This window comes from Erpetoichthys calabaricus, chromosome 11 (assembly GCF_900747795.2).
Source record: "Erpetoichthys calabaricus chromosome 11, fErpCal1.3, whole genome shotgun sequence".
NCBI classification, from domain to species: domain Eukaryota; kingdom Metazoa; phylum Chordata; class Cladistia; order Polypteriformes; family Polypteridae; genus Erpetoichthys; species Erpetoichthys calabaricus.
In genome coordinates this window covers 122,444,836-122,462,026 of record NC_041404.2, presented here as the reverse complement: position 1 = coordinate 122,462,026, position 17,191 = coordinate 122,444,836, and the positions used below count along the sequence as shown (strand labels likewise).

The 17,191-nt window shown below is 39.7% G+C and overlaps 1 protein-coding gene across 3 annotated transcripts in view; it reads right to left on the bottom strand.

Moving 5' to 3' along the window:
• gprc5ba (G protein-coupled receptor, class C, group 5, member Ba) overlaps positions 1–17,191 on the bottom strand; it is a 135,136-nt gene that overhangs the window by 8,133 nt on the left and 109,812 nt on the right. For all 3 annotated transcript variants that reach the window (XM_028813761.2, XM_051934107.1, XM_028813764.2), the window contains exons 2-3: positions 11,900–12,925; positions 865–977 (exon numbers count right to left, since the gene is read on the bottom strand). In XM_028813761.2, coding sequence (XP_028669594.1) covers positions 865–977; positions 11,900–12,923 — 1,137 coding nt within the window. In that variant the 5' untranslated portion in view covers positions 12,924–12,925. The remainder of the gene's footprint in view (positions 1–864; positions 978–11,899; positions 12,926–17,191) is intronic.

The window sequence follows — 17,191 nt, the reverse complement described above, 5'->3', positions numbered from 1 at the left end:
AAGTTTAGTTACAATACTGTAGCTAAATTTACAAAAAAGTGATACCAAACCATAGCATTTGAAACCTCACAACCATTGGTGCACCACTAACCCACTCAAACGTACAACTCAACATACAACTTTTGAACTGCACCCATCTGTCTGTACCTTTCATCCTCTACATTTGAGCTCTGACAGTACCTGGAGAAGATAGCAGCCCAAGCACTGAGGGCACCTCAGCTAGCACAGAGTCCTGACCCCTGCAGCTGCATTCACCCTACCATATTTAATGGGCTTTGTCCAGCAGAGCCTGATGTGGACCGTATGTGGTGTGGTTATTTAATATAAGCTTACATATAAAAATGATTATTTATGTCATGATTTGTTTTTGTTATACTTATTTTGTCAATTTTGGGTCTGAGGCAGTTCTGTAGGCAGAACCTGATACATCTGAAGAACTCCAGAACTGATTTGTAATAAATTTGTAAACCTTTCTGAAAACATGTTTTCACTTTGTCATTGTGGGTTATTGAGTGTAAATTAATGGGCAAAACTAGCAAATATTTCCATTAAAAATTAAATATACAACACAATAAAGTGTGCAGAAAGTGAAGGGGTCTGAATAGTTTAATAAATCCAGTGATAGCAGACTGAACAATACCCCAGCAGCAAGTATCAGCACCTCCTACGCAATGCCATCCAAACTAAATGCTCAGTTGTATGAAGCATTGAAAAGGGCACCTAATAAAAGCAATGCCTGGAGGGCAAATATTGGCTTTCTCCTGCATTTCTGCACTGTAATAATTCATTTCATGTAGCTATTCTTCATATTTTATTTTAATAAAAGTGAAACAGATAATGTCAAATTTCTGGTCTGATACTTACAGTGCCCCCATTGAGTACTACAGCCATCTCTGTAGGTTGGTACACATTGCTTCTGAAAGGTGCAGTTGGCCGACCACCCAGGTTTCCATTGCGGTATCCACCTGCACGCAGAGCTACAAAAGAAAGGCATTAAGAGCGAAATAAAAATCGGGTAATGTCACTCATGGTGTTCCTCCACAATTTGCTGCAATATTTTCATTTTTTCATACTTTGGTCTTTACTAACAATATTAGATTTCATCATCTTATAAGAGAATGCTGTTACCATAGAAAGTTACAAATTTTATACTGGACTCATATGCTGAGGACAGTTCCGCAAAAAAAGCGAAAAGACAGTTTCCCCATGGGGATTAATAATGTGTGTCAACACTAAAATTAAAAAAAAGTTCTAAATCTGGACAGTTCTAACATAGAAAATGAAAAAAGACAACGGAAGGTAAAACAACAAAACCTCCAGGCCCTTATGAACACGGAAAAAAATTTAACTTAGACTGGCTGTTGATCCACTGGCCCATTACGTGCCCAAGGGTCAGTTTGTTTTGAGATTATCATGTCCATTCACTTTGATTTACTATGTTCATAACAAATTCAAAAGCAAAATCACAAACAAAGAGGAGCTCAGGGGTAAAAAGGCTACCTATAACCTGGTGGAATACAGCTGGGAATTGAGATTTTTCAAATGTTTTCATATCGTAATACAACATAACATTTTTAAGCATTGTTAATGCAATAACATATTGAACGGGGAGCAGCTATCTGCTGGATGGCATAACAGTCCATTTCCAGAGTACTGGCTGAACGATGCCGTTTTTGGTTATCCATACCTCAGACTGTCACTGCTCTCTGGATTTACACTCGCTAATTCTCACAAACGTTGCTGGGGTAGGCTTTGACCCCTCAAGATCACAAAATGAATTAAAACGGTTTGAAACTCTTGAGCATTTTCTGTAAGACCTCCTGACTCTACACCATGGTGGTGTTTTACAAATACGGTCCTCTACTGCCATCTAATGGTCACACTGTGTAACACACCCTCTCCCCTTTTATATGTTAGTTACCCCAAGGAGTTTATAGGGATGGCCAAGAAAAAAATGTAATCTCATACTTTCTTTCAGGATAGAGGTAACAAAACATGTGATATAATGGAAATTTATGGTGACCAATGCAGAACAGCAGCAAACAATATCAAAAAAGTTCATGAAAAAATTCATGTGTTCCACGCATCGCATAATCCATGTGTCAAATCCTCCAGCTGTATGCTTACAACATTCAAACACATGTATTTTAACTAAAATATTGTTAAATAAACCACCTCCGGAAAACATTCTGGTGAACAAAAATAGAATGCGCTTAGATATGAACGAATATTTGAATTCAATACATTTATACAGTATTCATAGCTGTGAGCCACAATTGGAGTAGAACAGGATTATTTAGTGGCAGTCTGTGAAACTGACCCTCTGCTTGTTGAAGCTTCTTGGATCTACACAAGTACAAGGCATATTCACTTCCTTCCAGCGTAATGTTTTCAATCACTTTTTTTAACTTTTAATTTTTAATTGTATAAATCTCTCAGTGAACTTTGCACTGTTGACAAAACATGAAAGTAACATTCGCCAATGAACAGGCTGGACCCCTGACCAATGAATGACATGGGGAAGCAGGCCTTCAATTCAAATTCTTTGCCATTTCTGAGTGGATTGCATTTTCATTCACGAGTGCATTTTCGGTAAAAATATTGTAGCAAAAATACCTGTATTTGGGACATTGTGAAGATATGACTTCATGATCAATACATATGGCATATACGATTACACAACACAAGTAATGTGACATTTTTTTCACAGACTTGTTTGCTGTTGTCCTTTGGTGTTCACCGCAGACCCCTATTATTTCAGAATTTTGTTATCTGTTGTGTATGAAAACATGAACATCACTACAAATTACATGGAGTAAGTAACAGCAAAACAAATTTGGATGGATTATTCCTTTAAGTAATTTTTAACATTTAAAAGCCCGAAGTATGGAAAACTTTATATGTTTTAGTAGCTTATGTTTCTGTTAGATTCTTTACATCTCCTGTTTGTCTTACTTGTTGTTTTTTGTGTGTTCTGACACACATGACTTCCGGTGGGTTTTATTTCTGCAATTAGATTATTTTTTAAGAGCTCCATGCTTACATTTACCTCAATATCTGGATCATCTCTTTCTGTTCTTGTTATTTTTCACAAGTAGGTTGTCATACAGTTGTAAAATGCTAATGGTATTGTCATTATCCAGATACTTTCCTGTTTTGCAAATTATTTTGAATTAACATACACTTGGTGTCATAACACATATCTGAATTCTTGAAGGTGTTATAGGAATTAGTGTTTTCATCAAATGGATGACATTTCAGATTCCTTAAATTTGACTAACAGATGATACTTTACAAAAGCAATGTCTTGCTCACTGCTCTAACATTAACATCAATTTTTTAGTGGACTATGTTATAATTAGTCATATTAACATAACAATACATGCCTGCTATACAAACACTTTCTTGTTTTTCCATAATTTATTATACCTTCCTTCATTTGTTACAATCTTTCAAAGGGCAGTAACAATGTCCAGTGGGATTTTTGTTTAATTTCAAAGTCAGATTTGCATACTGCCCCCCTATTGTGCTAACCATAGGCATCAGCCTTGGGAGGCATTGAGTCAAATGCCCATACACTCCTAAAGTGGGACAATGCCCTCCCCAATTCTGGAACCATATTGGTGATAGGCTGAGAAAGTAAAAATGTGTTGCCCTTACCAGGTCCATTTGAGCACAGACATTGCTACAGAAGAAAGGCAAATCTGTATTTGACATGTCAGATACCAAACCAGTGGCCTAAGGTGACAGTAATGGCAAACTCGGGATGTTTCCAAAGCATTCTCAAAAAATATACATTTAATTCAGGTACTGGAAATAAACTGACTAGTCCAACACAAGCATAAAATCAAAATATAAAGATCATCTTCAAACACTGAATTCTGTTTCATTTGTCGTACAAAGATTACAGGGCCACAGAGGCATCCGCTCAATGGATGACAGAGAGTTTGTCAAACTAAAAGCCAGCCCATAGAGGACTTTTTAGCGAGCCAGAAAATTCATAAGTGTCATCAATCAATTAAGAAATAGCATTGAAAAACTAGAAGAAGATATTTGAAACGGTCCCGTGCAAGTGTTAATATGTAAGGCCATATAAGAGACATGTATCTTGACTATAAATTAAATCTTCTTCAGCAATGTAGTGAAAGCCATCTGTTACAGTAATGTTGTCAGACAGATTGTTTCATTTTCATTTAATTTTGTTGCATCACAGTCCTATATAATATTCAATTTGGGGACCTTATCTCTGTATATAATCTTCATTTGGATCTTGATCTTTGTTTGTCCGCGAATGAATTAGAAGAAGAAGCACTAGACGGCAGTAGAGAGACAGCTAAAACATAGGCATTGCATTAAGAATCTCCTCCAGGCTTATACTACTGAAGACTGTAGTACTCCAGTCACACCACAAAACACAGACATTCAAACTAAACAAATGGTTGTGCTTTAAATTAACTAATCTTTATATATAATCCTCATTTGGATCTTGATCTTTGTTTGTCCGCGAATTCCACGCATGCATAGACCACCTTCCAGTTTAGTACGTTGTTGTTACTCACGGATGTCAACAATGTGCCAGAATAACAAAAGGGGTGGTGGACAGTGTTACGCTGGTTAGCTCCTGAGGCCTGGTTAGAGAATGAGATTGCCAAAGATAAAAGGTACGTGCCTACGTAACATATGAATGAAAGAAAGACTGGGTAAAATGAATGACAACGTAACAGCATGTTCCGGAAATTATTATTGTTACGTTGTAGCCGGCGAGTGCTGCGCATCTCACAGTTGTACCCTGGCTTGCTCACATGTCAGTGAAGTGATCCCTATTTATGCTTTAAAGAGCCTGGATACCTTTTATAACCATTGCTCCGTGTATATTGCCTTACTCTTTGGATTGCCACAAAGCAACCTGCGAGATTGGAGAAAGGTTGAGGAGAGATCGTGAGAGGAAACGACAGCATCGTGAAAACAAGACGGACTGTAAACGGAGAGAAGCAGAAATGCTCCTACACCACCACATAATTACTATTCGGACAGTGATTCCGAGTAGGCCGTTCCTATCGAATCAATGACCAAGGGTTTTCTTTTGCAATTTTGTTTCCCTTATAAAAAATCATAATGCTGTGCGACGAAGGGCCCAGTTCACGACTGGCAGCCGCGTTTAAACAGGGAGCCCTTCACAGACAACTTTAACACGCGCAACGTAGTTGGGCGCACATGGCTAGTAGTATTATATTATCTCAGTGACAATGACAACAGATCACCCCAGATGGCAGAAGGGTATAGTGGGTTGAACACCAGGTAAACCTTCAAGCAAATTTGCTGTCTGCTTCATGTGGAGGAAGGCTGCAAAAACTGGGCTTTTACTGCACAAATCACACGAACTGAGGGAGCTGCCCATTTTAGGGCAAGGAGCTGAAAATCTGTAGAAAACGGGCACTGGCATGGTTTTAATCGTTGTTATTATTGTGGTTGATGCTGTTCCATGAAACATCCAAAAATATTCCAAAAGCACAAATATTCCCTATAAATTAGAAAAAAAAACAAACTCCAAAGTATCTTCCATCGTCTTCCCACTAGTCAATGATAACCTCAATTCAGTTGTGTTTTAAAGGCCACGCTGCTCCTCAAATACGTCCGTTTTTAACGGTTTGTTTAACTAAATGGATTACTGTGGCCCTCTGTGGTTTAATCTTTAAATACCTAAATCAATTTCTAAACTCAACCAATAAGTGTTGTCAATGTAGGGTGATGAATGTGGCCAAATTGAATTATTTTTATTTATATTGTAGCCTATGATTTTTTTGCCCTCTAATGTTAATGACAAGCTGTGCTAATTTAATGCATCTTCACCACCCAAGTCATAAGTTTCCTTTTCTCAACAATGTTTCGCCATTCATCTCTCACTTGAACTGCACAGTATTTTAAGTCTTTTTTTCTATTTTTAACACATTTCAGCAATACTGTGGTTTATATCAAATCTGTAGCATTTCACTCCATTTTCCCACCATTCGCTTTTGATATTAGGTTGTTCTGGAAGATGGCCATGACCGTGTTCTATATTATTATTTTGATAGCCCGATAGTTCTTAACTTTCTCAAAAGTTTGTTCAGCTTCAGAAAAAAGTCTACATTACGTTTACCCTTTATAATGCTGCACACCTTCCTGCCTTTCATATTAACTAAGCATTCATTTATTTTTCTTAGAAAACCAGTTTCTGAAACCATTTCCATTTTTGGTATCTTCTTTTAAAACCCAAAATGTAAAAAAAAAAAAAAAAGTACCTTGCACTCGCACTCTGACTGCACTGCCTTGCTCTTTCAACACATTGATCAACTTCACACACATTTTTATTTTGAACAGTTTAAAGACTGACTGGACATCCCGTTCCTTTGTAAAGTGCTGCTCTACTGTCAGTAAGAGTTCCATTTTTTATGTATCAGAAAACCATGGTTCAAACGTCACAGCATTTCTATTAAGACTGCACCTGACTTCCTCTTCAACACATCTTTTATTTACGGTAGGTCTTCTGCTTCCATACATACTTCTCTCAAAGAAAACATCAAGTTCTTCATGCAACACTTTCGAGTATTTCTTTTTTCCTATGAAATTTGTGTTAATCAGTTAAAAACCATTTTGCATACTAACAACTTTATTCAAATTCACAATTAAGCTGCTTTAATCACTGTGTTTCTTAATACCATATTAACTGCTCCACTACTAATTCTTCCTGACCAATACTTTATTGTTTTATTCACTGGAGCATAGAATGACACTCTCGAGTGCCCCTAATCCCAGAATGAATGCAAAAGGGGTGCATTTATTATAAATAAAGAACATGAAGGAGAAAAAATAACCAGGGAGTACCAAAAGCACACCCTAAAAATTAACCCAAATGTCTCTCTGGACCTTTCTATTTAGCAGGTCAATAACTTGTCTGCATAATGGGGTGGCTTAGGCTACTTTCCCACTAAAATATAACATAATAATATAATAAGCTGCGGTGCGCTGGCACCCTGCCCGGGGTTTCTTTCCTGCCTTGCGCCCTGTGTTGGCTGGGATTGGCTCCAGCAGACCCCCGTGACCCTGTAGTTAGGATATAATGGGTTGGATAATGGATGGATGGATATAACACTAAGACATTTGCGTTCCTCTCCTGAACATTTCTTCTGTCCAGCTCACCTCCCATCTTCAACTTCCCTGGAGTGCAGTACAGAACTGTGTATATTGGAAACTGGCCATCCTTTGCATTGCCCTTAAAATAACAGCAATCATTGATTAGTCTGTACCTGTTAATATTCACACTAGGTCTGTGCATGCATTGCCAACGTGCCCATTGGCAGTAATATTTTTTTATGGATGACTCTGGCTCTATGTATTAAGTTACAGCTGACACAGACACAGTCCCTTGTTTCTCTTCAATACAACCAGAGTTACAGTGCATCCGGAAAGTATTCACAGCGCATCACTTTTTCCACATTTTGTTATGTTACAGCCTTATTCCAAAATGGATTAAATTCATTTTTTTCCTCAGAATTCTACACACAACACCCCATAATGACAATGTGAAAAAAGTTTACTTGAGATTTTTGCAGATTTATTAAAAATAAAAAAATTGAGAAAGCACATGTACATAAGTATTCACAGCCTTTGCCATGAAGCTCAAAATTGAGCTCAGGTGCATCCTGTTTCCCCTGATCATCCTTGAGATGTTTCTGCAGCTTAATTGGAGTCCACCTGTGGTAAATTCAGTTGATTGGACATGATTTGGAAAGGCACACACCTGTCTATATAAGGTCCCACAGTTGACAGTTCATGTCAGAGCACAAACCAAGCATGAAGTCAAAGGAATTGTCTGTAGACCTCCGAGACAGGATTGTCTCGAGGCACAAAACTGGGGAAGGTTACAAAAAATTTTTGCTGCTTTGAAGGTCCCATTGAGCACAGTGGCCTCCATCATCCGTAAGTCGAAGAAGTTCGAAACCACCAGGACTCTTCCTAGAGCTGGCCGGCCATCTAAACTGAGAGATCGGGGGAGAAGGGCGGTGACCAAGAACCCGATGGTCACTCTGTCAGAGCTCCAGAGGTCCTCTGTGGAGAGAGGAGAACCTTCCAGAAGGACAACCATCTCTGCAGTAATCCACCAATCAGGCCTGTATGGTAGAGTGGCCAGACGGAAGCCACTTCTTAGTAAAAGGAACATGGCAGCCCGCCTGGAGTTTGCCAAAAGGCACCTGAAGGACTCGCAGACCATAAGAAAGAAAATTCTCTGGTCTGATGAGACAAAGATTGAACTCTTTGGTGTGAATGCCAGGCGTCACGTTTGGAGGAAACCAGGCACCGCTCATCACTAGGCCAATACCATCCCTACAGTGAAGCATGGTGGTGGCAGCATCATGCTGTGGGGATGTTTTTCAGCGGCAGGAACTGGAAGACTAGTCAGGATAAAGGGAAAGATGACTGCAGCAATGTACAGAGACATCCTGGATGAAAACCTGCTCCAGAGCGCTCTTGACTTCAGACTGGGGCGACGGTTTATCTTTCAGCAGGACAATGACCCTAACCACACAGCCAAGATATCAATGGAGTGGCTTCAGGACAACTCTGTGACTGTCCTTGAGTGGCCCAGCCAGAGCCCAGACTTGAATCCGATTGAACATCTCTGGAGAGATCTTAAAATGGCTGTGCACCAATGCTTCCCATCCAACATGATGGAGCTTGAGAGGTGCTGCAAAGAGGAATGGGCGAAACTGGCCAAGGATAGGTGTGCCAAGCTTGTGGCATCATATTCAAAAAGACTTGAGACTGTAATTGCTGCCAAAGGTGCATCGACAAAGTATTGAGCAAAGGCTGTGAATACTTATGTACATGGGATTTCTCAGTTTTTTTATTTTTAATAAATTTGCAAAAACCTCAAGTAAACTTTTTTCACGTTGTCATTATGGGGTGTTGTGTGTAGAATTCTGAGGAAAAAATGAATTTAATCCATTTTGGAATAAGGCTGTAGCATAACAAAATGTGGAAAAAGTGATGCGCTGTGAATACTTTCCAGATGCACTGTATAATAGAATTTTGTTTCCAAAAAATGACATCAACACTTCAAAAGATGCACTCAGTGAGTGAAACTCCTGTCACACTACAAAACTTTCCCAGTGATTTCAAATTACATAATTTTAGAGAGTCAGGAACAGTCACCTTGTGCAGTCTGATGTTCTCAGCAAGTCTACCAGTCTGCTATGCAACTCTCCCCAGCAAAATCAGTCTGATTTTATCTCCAGTGACAGGAATGAACTGTTGTGTCTATGAAATCTGACTGCTAAGGGGTGCACGCCCACAAATATATTGCATGTAATTTAGCCACGAGGAAGGAACGAAAATGTTTTAGACTGTGCATACAGATGAGGGTCTTTTCTGACTGATATCTCATGTTTGTTTTGCTAAAAAGGCCAAGACTGCAGCTTCACTTGTCATACCTGGAATGAGCCTTTGTGCAGGCACTGTCACTGTCAGGAAGCACATGGCTGTCACGCCCATGATACTTTGGAAATGTGAAACTGTGCTGAAGCATTGTGTTGGGGTAAAAGTCTACATTAGCATAATTTGCCCAAAATCGGGTTGTTCATAAGAAATGTAATGATTTACTTCATGAGGTTAAAGTACATATTAAATCAGAAGATTTGCATCAAATATTTGAAATGTTAAAATGTGTGATACAATTTAAAAGATAAATATCTATTCAAATTGAGAATATTTAGACATTTTTCACCCTCTTGTAAAACTCCACAGAGGACTAGATCCCTAATGAAGGATCAAAAATAACATCATATTCGTAATCCCTGACTAGGAAAGAGTCTAAAACAATACCTTACATGCTTATGTTTCAAATTTGCCAATTGTAACCTTCTGGGTGAGGTTCTTAAAAGGCCAGGACCACTGGTAAAGAATCAAATACAAACAATATTAACATATTTGCGATCAGCAACCTCACAATAGCATAAGATGACACTCTACATGCCTATATTAACAATCCCCATTTTTTTTTTTCAAAGCTTTGTGAAAAGGAGTCATTTTGATGTCTCATATCCCATTAGGGGGTGAACCCCTTGGGTCAGTTTTATGTAGCATGCTCAACTTCATGTCCTTCTGATCATTTCTGCTGAAGACACCTCTTGGTTTACTCTTTATCATAATTGTGTTATTTCCTACACAAGATATGATCCAAAAATGGCCTAAAAATGAGCATCTAGAGGGCCATAAATTGGAGGACACCATAAACAGCTTGAATCTTACATAACTAGACATCAAGACGAGTACAGTATAACAGTGAGTACAGTAATACTGTCGCTGTCCAACAGTGGTCTTGCTGCACTCTAACTTGAGGGTTTTTCTGACTTGATTGATGTGTCACTGGTATTATTCTAATACATTATTATTGTTTTATACAGGTTTTATGACTTATTCAATTCTCTATAACAGGGGAGTTTTAAGACTTGATCAAGTGACACAATAATGTAAGTGACCGTGTAACAGAGCTACATTTATGTATTCTGTATATTGACAGTTGCTTTCCTTTTCTAATGCTGTTATAATAACAGAATATGGAACAGTAAAGAACATGACAGCCCACTCCAAGAATGTCTCTAAGAAGCCTCCACAGCTGTACCTGTACTTATAGGAAAAAATCATCTAAAAACAGGAAGTTCATACAATGGTGGGATTTTTAGATGTGAATAAGGGGAGATTAACAAAGCTGAAAACTTGAAGGTCAAAGCCAATAAGGATATACTATATTTTCACTTTTTCTGGCTTTTCCTTCAGAGTACTATTTTCATTTAGAAAGAAGGCAAAGAAAAATTGCTGTAGTGGACACATCTAGAAGTAGGTACCCTGGGACAGGATTAAGCCAGTGAGCCATAAAGTGTGTGTCTTTTGGGATCCATATTTGATGATGCCCAAGATTCACTAAAGGTTTCTAAATCTAGTTATTATCAAGACTACAAAATAAAATATAAAGTAAAAGGAAAAGGGCTTGAGTGGCAAGGAAGTGCAGAGCAGAAATGTCTGGAGAAAGTTGATCGTGAACATCAGCCCCATGTAGAAGAGGAAAAGATGAAGACAAAGAAGAAGAAAAATTCAAGACTATAAAAATAGGTGGTGGGACAGGGTGTTATTTCTTTACTTGCTCTTGGAAATATCTGTATATTTTATTTTGGTGTTGTTATTTGTATATAATCACACAATTTATCTCAACCTCAGATCAGACCTGTTTAATGTTGTAATGTTAACTGTAGCAGTGAAAAAAGAGGTGATTTAGCAAGGGTTCTAGCGGGCATCTTAAAGTGAATGGGGAAGAATCAAACCCCATAAGTAGTAGCCATTGATATATTAGATTAAGGATCTCATACCGTTACCGTTGCTGGATAAGTTTGTTGTGATTCATAAGTAATCTGTCTGATAAAGAAAGTGCGATTCCAAAATGATCTGATTTTACACCATTACTCTTCATTCTATGTATATAACTTACAGAATTATGATGTCTTACCACCCAAGTTCGTGATGTGTTAGGCTTGGAATGATCAGCTAATCACTAATGTTGAAGTTATTTCTGGGTTTGTACAGAGCTTAATTCGTAAAACCATATAATAAAATATTAAAGATGCGTCAAAGAAGAGATATGCATGTAGCTAGTGCTGCATGGCATTTCTACCTTAATTAATTCAAACTATGAATAAAAGAAAAACTAAATAAAGATGCAGTGCATTGGGTGCCAATAAATTGGTGAAAAGAGAAATCAGGGATCCATTGAAATTAAAGTCCATGAATAAATGGATTTTCACTTTAACCCTGTTTCTTAATTTTGCAGTTTTGACTTGGAGAATTATAAAAATAAAGATCAAAATACCTGCACTATGCTCATCAAAAGAGAAAGCCTTGTTCTCCATGTAAGTGCGATTAGGAAGGGTGATTTCCTCATCAAAACTGGTCTCCCTGATGCGTGGTGGAGGCTGGGAGGTGTCAAAGTAGTCAGGAGCATTTGGCTGTGAAGATGGCAAAATGGTGCAGTGAAGTTCTGGAATGGCATGGACCAGCAACAATACCCAACCATTAGCAGCCAGAGCAACTGCCAGAACGGGGTCATCCCAGAGCGGAGATTTTCCTAGGACAGTGTTGCCATAAAGGTAGAGACCAATCCAAGCAACCCACAAAAGGATGGAGAGCACGGAAGTGCTGATCAGACAGACTGCATTACGCTTCCATTTATGGAACTTCCCACAGAGACAAAAGAGACCCAGCATCAAGGAGGCCACGAGAATAATCATAACAAATGTGCAGGCCAAGGTAAAGTCGATGGGATGGTAGTCACAAGCTGGTTTGGCATTTCGGGCGACTGTTAGCACCAGCCATTCACTGGCAATGATTACCTGTACCAGAGTCAAGCCGAGAGCTATCCAGGCAAGTTGCCAGCCCCCAGGACTCTTGCCGTTGCGCACCAGTTTTTGAAGACGCCAGCTCTGAGCAAGAAGGCAAGAAAAACAGAGCGAGAAAAAGACTCCCCAGAGGGCCCGACGAGCAATGCACACCCTTTCATCAGCTTGAATAATGAAAGCAAAGCTAAGGCCAAATAATCCCACGATTCCAAAAAGCATAAGCAGAAGCAGACCCACGGAGCTCCTCTTCTCTTTCTCGGTAATGGAAGGTAAGCGAGCTAGTAGGATGAGTGAGAGGAGCACAGCAGATACCACTCCAACTCCTGATACTGCCTCCAGCACAATACCCCACACTACGTCCAAATCACAGAGAGCTGAAAAGCGGGGTGATACATTCAGACCACAACCCCGTGGGGTGCTTGAATTATGAGAAGTGCCACCATCCAGCATTGAAAGGAGGAGCAGGAGCAGCATAAAACACTGCAAATCCATGGCCATATCTAGAAAGAGAGCAGAAGACTGGTTAGCATCGCCATCACAAAGAAATCAGGGAATTTAAAACCAGATGAGCAACACTGTCAAATTAGTAGCTAAGTTTGTCATCAATCAATCTTCTTGCCTTCTTTTTTCTTTTCAAAAGATTAGTTTATAGAACACTCAGGTAAAATTCTTTAAATGGAATATAAACTCACCACCGATTAGACTTTGACATATGACAGATAAAGCAAATTGGCGTAACAACCAGTTTTTGTCAAGATGCACCTTGTTTATTAAACCACTTCCTTCTGTGGTGTTGGGGACTGTTGACCAGGGATGGGTTTGTATTATCAATAAAAATTGATATGTATATGGGTCTCCTTTACTCTGTGTTTGCTTTGAATGTTGGTTTTCTTTTTACATCACATTTTACTCATCTCACTTCTTCATCTGTCTATTACGGAGGTGTCAAACTCAGATCCTGAGGCTCTACAGTGGCTGCAGGTTCTCATTCCGGCCACTTCCAAATAGTGCTGCCATTGGACCATCCTTCTTTAGCCTTAATTTTAATTACCTTGATTTTTTTAACAGAAATGAGATGAAAAGTGAGCCAAAGATGATGAGTAACTTGATCCCATTTTGACCTGTGTGTCCATAGGTGTCCAACGGTTTAGATGAAATATTTAAAAAAAAGTAAAAATCTGAAAAATATTGCTCTGGTCTATTGGAACTGCTAGGGAAAAAATGAAACTAGCAACTAGTGATCAAGAGAAATGATGTAGTCGAGAAGCTGACAAAGTCTACAATTGGAGAAACTCTAACCGAGCATTAAAACATTTAAATAAGACTTGAAAGATTTTTTGTTTTCTGACCTTTGATTTTCAAATCAGGATCCAGCAGTGCTATTTAAATTTTCTACAACTCCCAGCAGCCAAGTAGTATTATACAGTGCATCCGGAAAGTATTCACAGCGCATCACTTTTTCCACATTTTGTTATGTTACAGCCTTATTCCAAATTGGATTAAATTCATTTTTTTCCTCAGAATTCTACACACAACACCCCATAATGACAACGTGAAAAAAGTATACTTGAGGTTTTTGCAAATTTATTAAAAATAAAAAAACTGAGAAATCCCATGTACATAAGAGTTCAATCTTTGTCTCATCAGACCAGAGAATTTTCTTTCTCTTGGTCTGAGAGTCCTTCAGGTGCCTTTTGGCAAACTCCAGGCGGGCTGCCATGTGCCTTGTACTACCATACAGGCCTGATTGGTGGATTGCTGCAGAAATGGTTGTCCCTCTGGATGGTTCTCCTCTCTCCACAGAGGACCTCTGGAGCTCTGAAAGAGTGACCATCGGGTTCTTGGTCACCTCCCTGACTAAGGCCTTTCTCCCCCGATCGCTCAGTTTAGATGACCGGCCAGCTCTAGGAAGAGTCCTGGTGGTTTTGAACTTCTTCCACTCACGGATGATGGATGCCACTGTGCTCATTGGGACCTTCAAAGCAGCAGAAATGTTTCTGTAACCTTCCCCAGATTTGTGCCTCGAGACAATCCTGTCTCAGAGGTTTACAGACAATTCCTTTGACTTCATGCTTGGTTTGTGCTCTGACATGAACTGTCAACTGTGGGTCCTTATACAGTAATCCCTCGCTATATCGCGCTTCGCCTTACGCGGCTTCACTCCATCGCGGATTTTATATGTAAGCATATTTAAATATATATCGCAGATTTTTCGCTGCTTTGCGGGTTTCTGCGGACAATGGGTCTTTTAATTTCTGGTACATGCTTCCTCAGTTGGTTTGCCCAGTTGATTTCATACAAGGGACGCTATTGGCAGATGGCTGAGAAGCTACCCAGCTTACATTTCTCTTTCTCTTGCGCTGACTTTCTCTGATCCTGACGTAGGGGGATTGAGCAGGGGGGCTGTTCGCACACCTAGACGATACGGACGCTAGTCTAAAAATGCTGAAAGATTATCTTCACGTTGCTATCTTTTGTGCAGCTGCTTCCTGAAACGACATGCTGCACGGTGCTTCGCATACTTAAAAGCTCGAAGGGCACGTATTGATTTTTGCTTGCTTGTTTTTCTCTGTCTCTCTCTCTCTTTCTGTGCTCTTGACGGAGGGGGTGTGAGCTGCCGCCTTCAACAGCTTTGTGCCGCGGTGCTTCGCATACTTAAAAGCAAAACAGCCCTATTGATTTTCCTCTGCCTTTATGACAGTCTCTGCTCCTGACTCCTTTGAAGAGGAAGATATGTTTGCATTCTTTTAATTGTGAGACGGAACTGTCATCTCTGTCTTGTCATGGAGCACAGTTTAAACTTTTGAAAAAGAGACAAATGTTTGTTTGCAGTGTTTGAATAACGTTCCTGTTTCTCTACAACCTCCTGTGTTTCTGCGCAAATCTGTGACCCAAGCATGACAATATAAAAATAACCATATAAACATATGGTTTCTACTTCGCGGATTTTCTTATTTCGCGGGTGGCTCTGAAACGCAACCCCCGCAATGGAGGAGGGATTACTGTATAGACAGGCGTGTGCCTTTCCAAATCATGTCCAACCAACTGAATCGACCACAGGTGGACTCCAATTAAGCTGCAGAAACATCTCAAGGATGATCAGGGGAAACAGGATGCACCTGAGCTCAATTTTGAGCTTCATGGCAAAGACTGTGAATACTTATGTACAATTGCTTTCTCAGTTTTTTTATTTTTAATAAATTTGCAAAAACCTCAAGTAAACTTTTTTCACGTAGTCATTATGGGGTGTTGTGTGTAGAATTCTGAGGAAAAAAATGAATTTAATCCATTTTGGAATAAGGCTGTAACATAACAAAATGTGGAAAAAGTGATGCGCTGTGAATACTTTCCGGATGCACTGTACCACTGAGCAGCTTCAGAGTGGCACAGGGATTGCTGGGAAGGAAGCTAATTAGGCTTTCTCTTTAGAAAAAGGTTCCAAAAACATGCAGAGGGAATTGCGATCATCTGTGTTTATTCAATGTTATGCTTCTCACCCCACCTTTGGAATACAACCACCATTTAATTACAGTTTCATTCTGGATTTACCTACTTGTCATGTGCCTGTCTGTTCATGCGATTTCATCTGGGTTGGTAAACAACTTTGTGTGGGGAGTGCTATAGATCTTCACACAACAACTGGAACATGGTAGGACAAAACTTTCATAACATTCGGGAAACTGTTCACTTGGCATCTCCATTCACTCTCTTCATCATCCTCATCTGTGGTACTGGACTGTGTCATAAATGTTGATTGTTTATCATCTAGTGCTTAGTAATTTGTTCAGTTTCACTTGTGCAGTGTTTGAAAATCATTATTGCCGTCAGGAAATTGGGGAGTGCTTTTGCGTACATGTCGTTTGTTAAATAATATTTTTTTGCCTTCTTTATGTGTTGAACAGATACTTTTTTTTATCGATTCATTGAGCCTCTTTATAGGCATCTCTTTATATGAGTGTGTGCGTGCCAGGTCAAGGCTCTGTGTGTTCCTTTGGTCCCTGTAATAAAATAAATCACCGTCCTCAGATGTCATGAATCCTAGCATCATCTTGACCACTACAAGGAGATAAAAAAGGGATCTTTCATGAAAACAAAAAGAGGTTTTGCACATCTTGGATAGTGAAAGATCACTGCCTTTTTTCCATCACCCCAATTTGACGGTATGCACCACAATGATTCTGGATCGTTCGACCTAGTTAGTGAATAAGCAAATGGTGGCATCCAGAAACATCAATGAAATGATGGCATTTATTTTTGAACATCCATCCATCCATCCATTCTCCAACCCGCTGAATCCAAACACAGGGTCACGGGGGTCTGCTGGAGCCAATCCCAGCCAACACAGGGCATAAGGCAGGAACCAATCCTGGGCAGGGTGCCAACCCACCGCAGGACACACACACAAACACACCCATACACCAAGCACACACTAGGGCCAATTTAGAATCGCCAATCCACCTAACCTGCATGTCTTTGGAATGTGGGAGGAAACCGGAGCGCCCAGAGGAAACCCACGCAGACACGGGGAGAACATGCAAACTCCATGCAGGGAGGACCCGGGAGTCGAACCCAGGTCCCCAGGTGTCCCAACTGCGAGGCAGCAGCGCTACCCACTGCGCCGCCCATTTTTGAACATCTTCAGCAAATTCCGAAATGAAAAACCTATGCAGAAAACATAATCTCCATGATCAAAAACTTCCAATGAGTGAATGAAATTCAAGAAGCAACTCTTTAAAGAACCATGAAAAATTAAATATGAAACATCA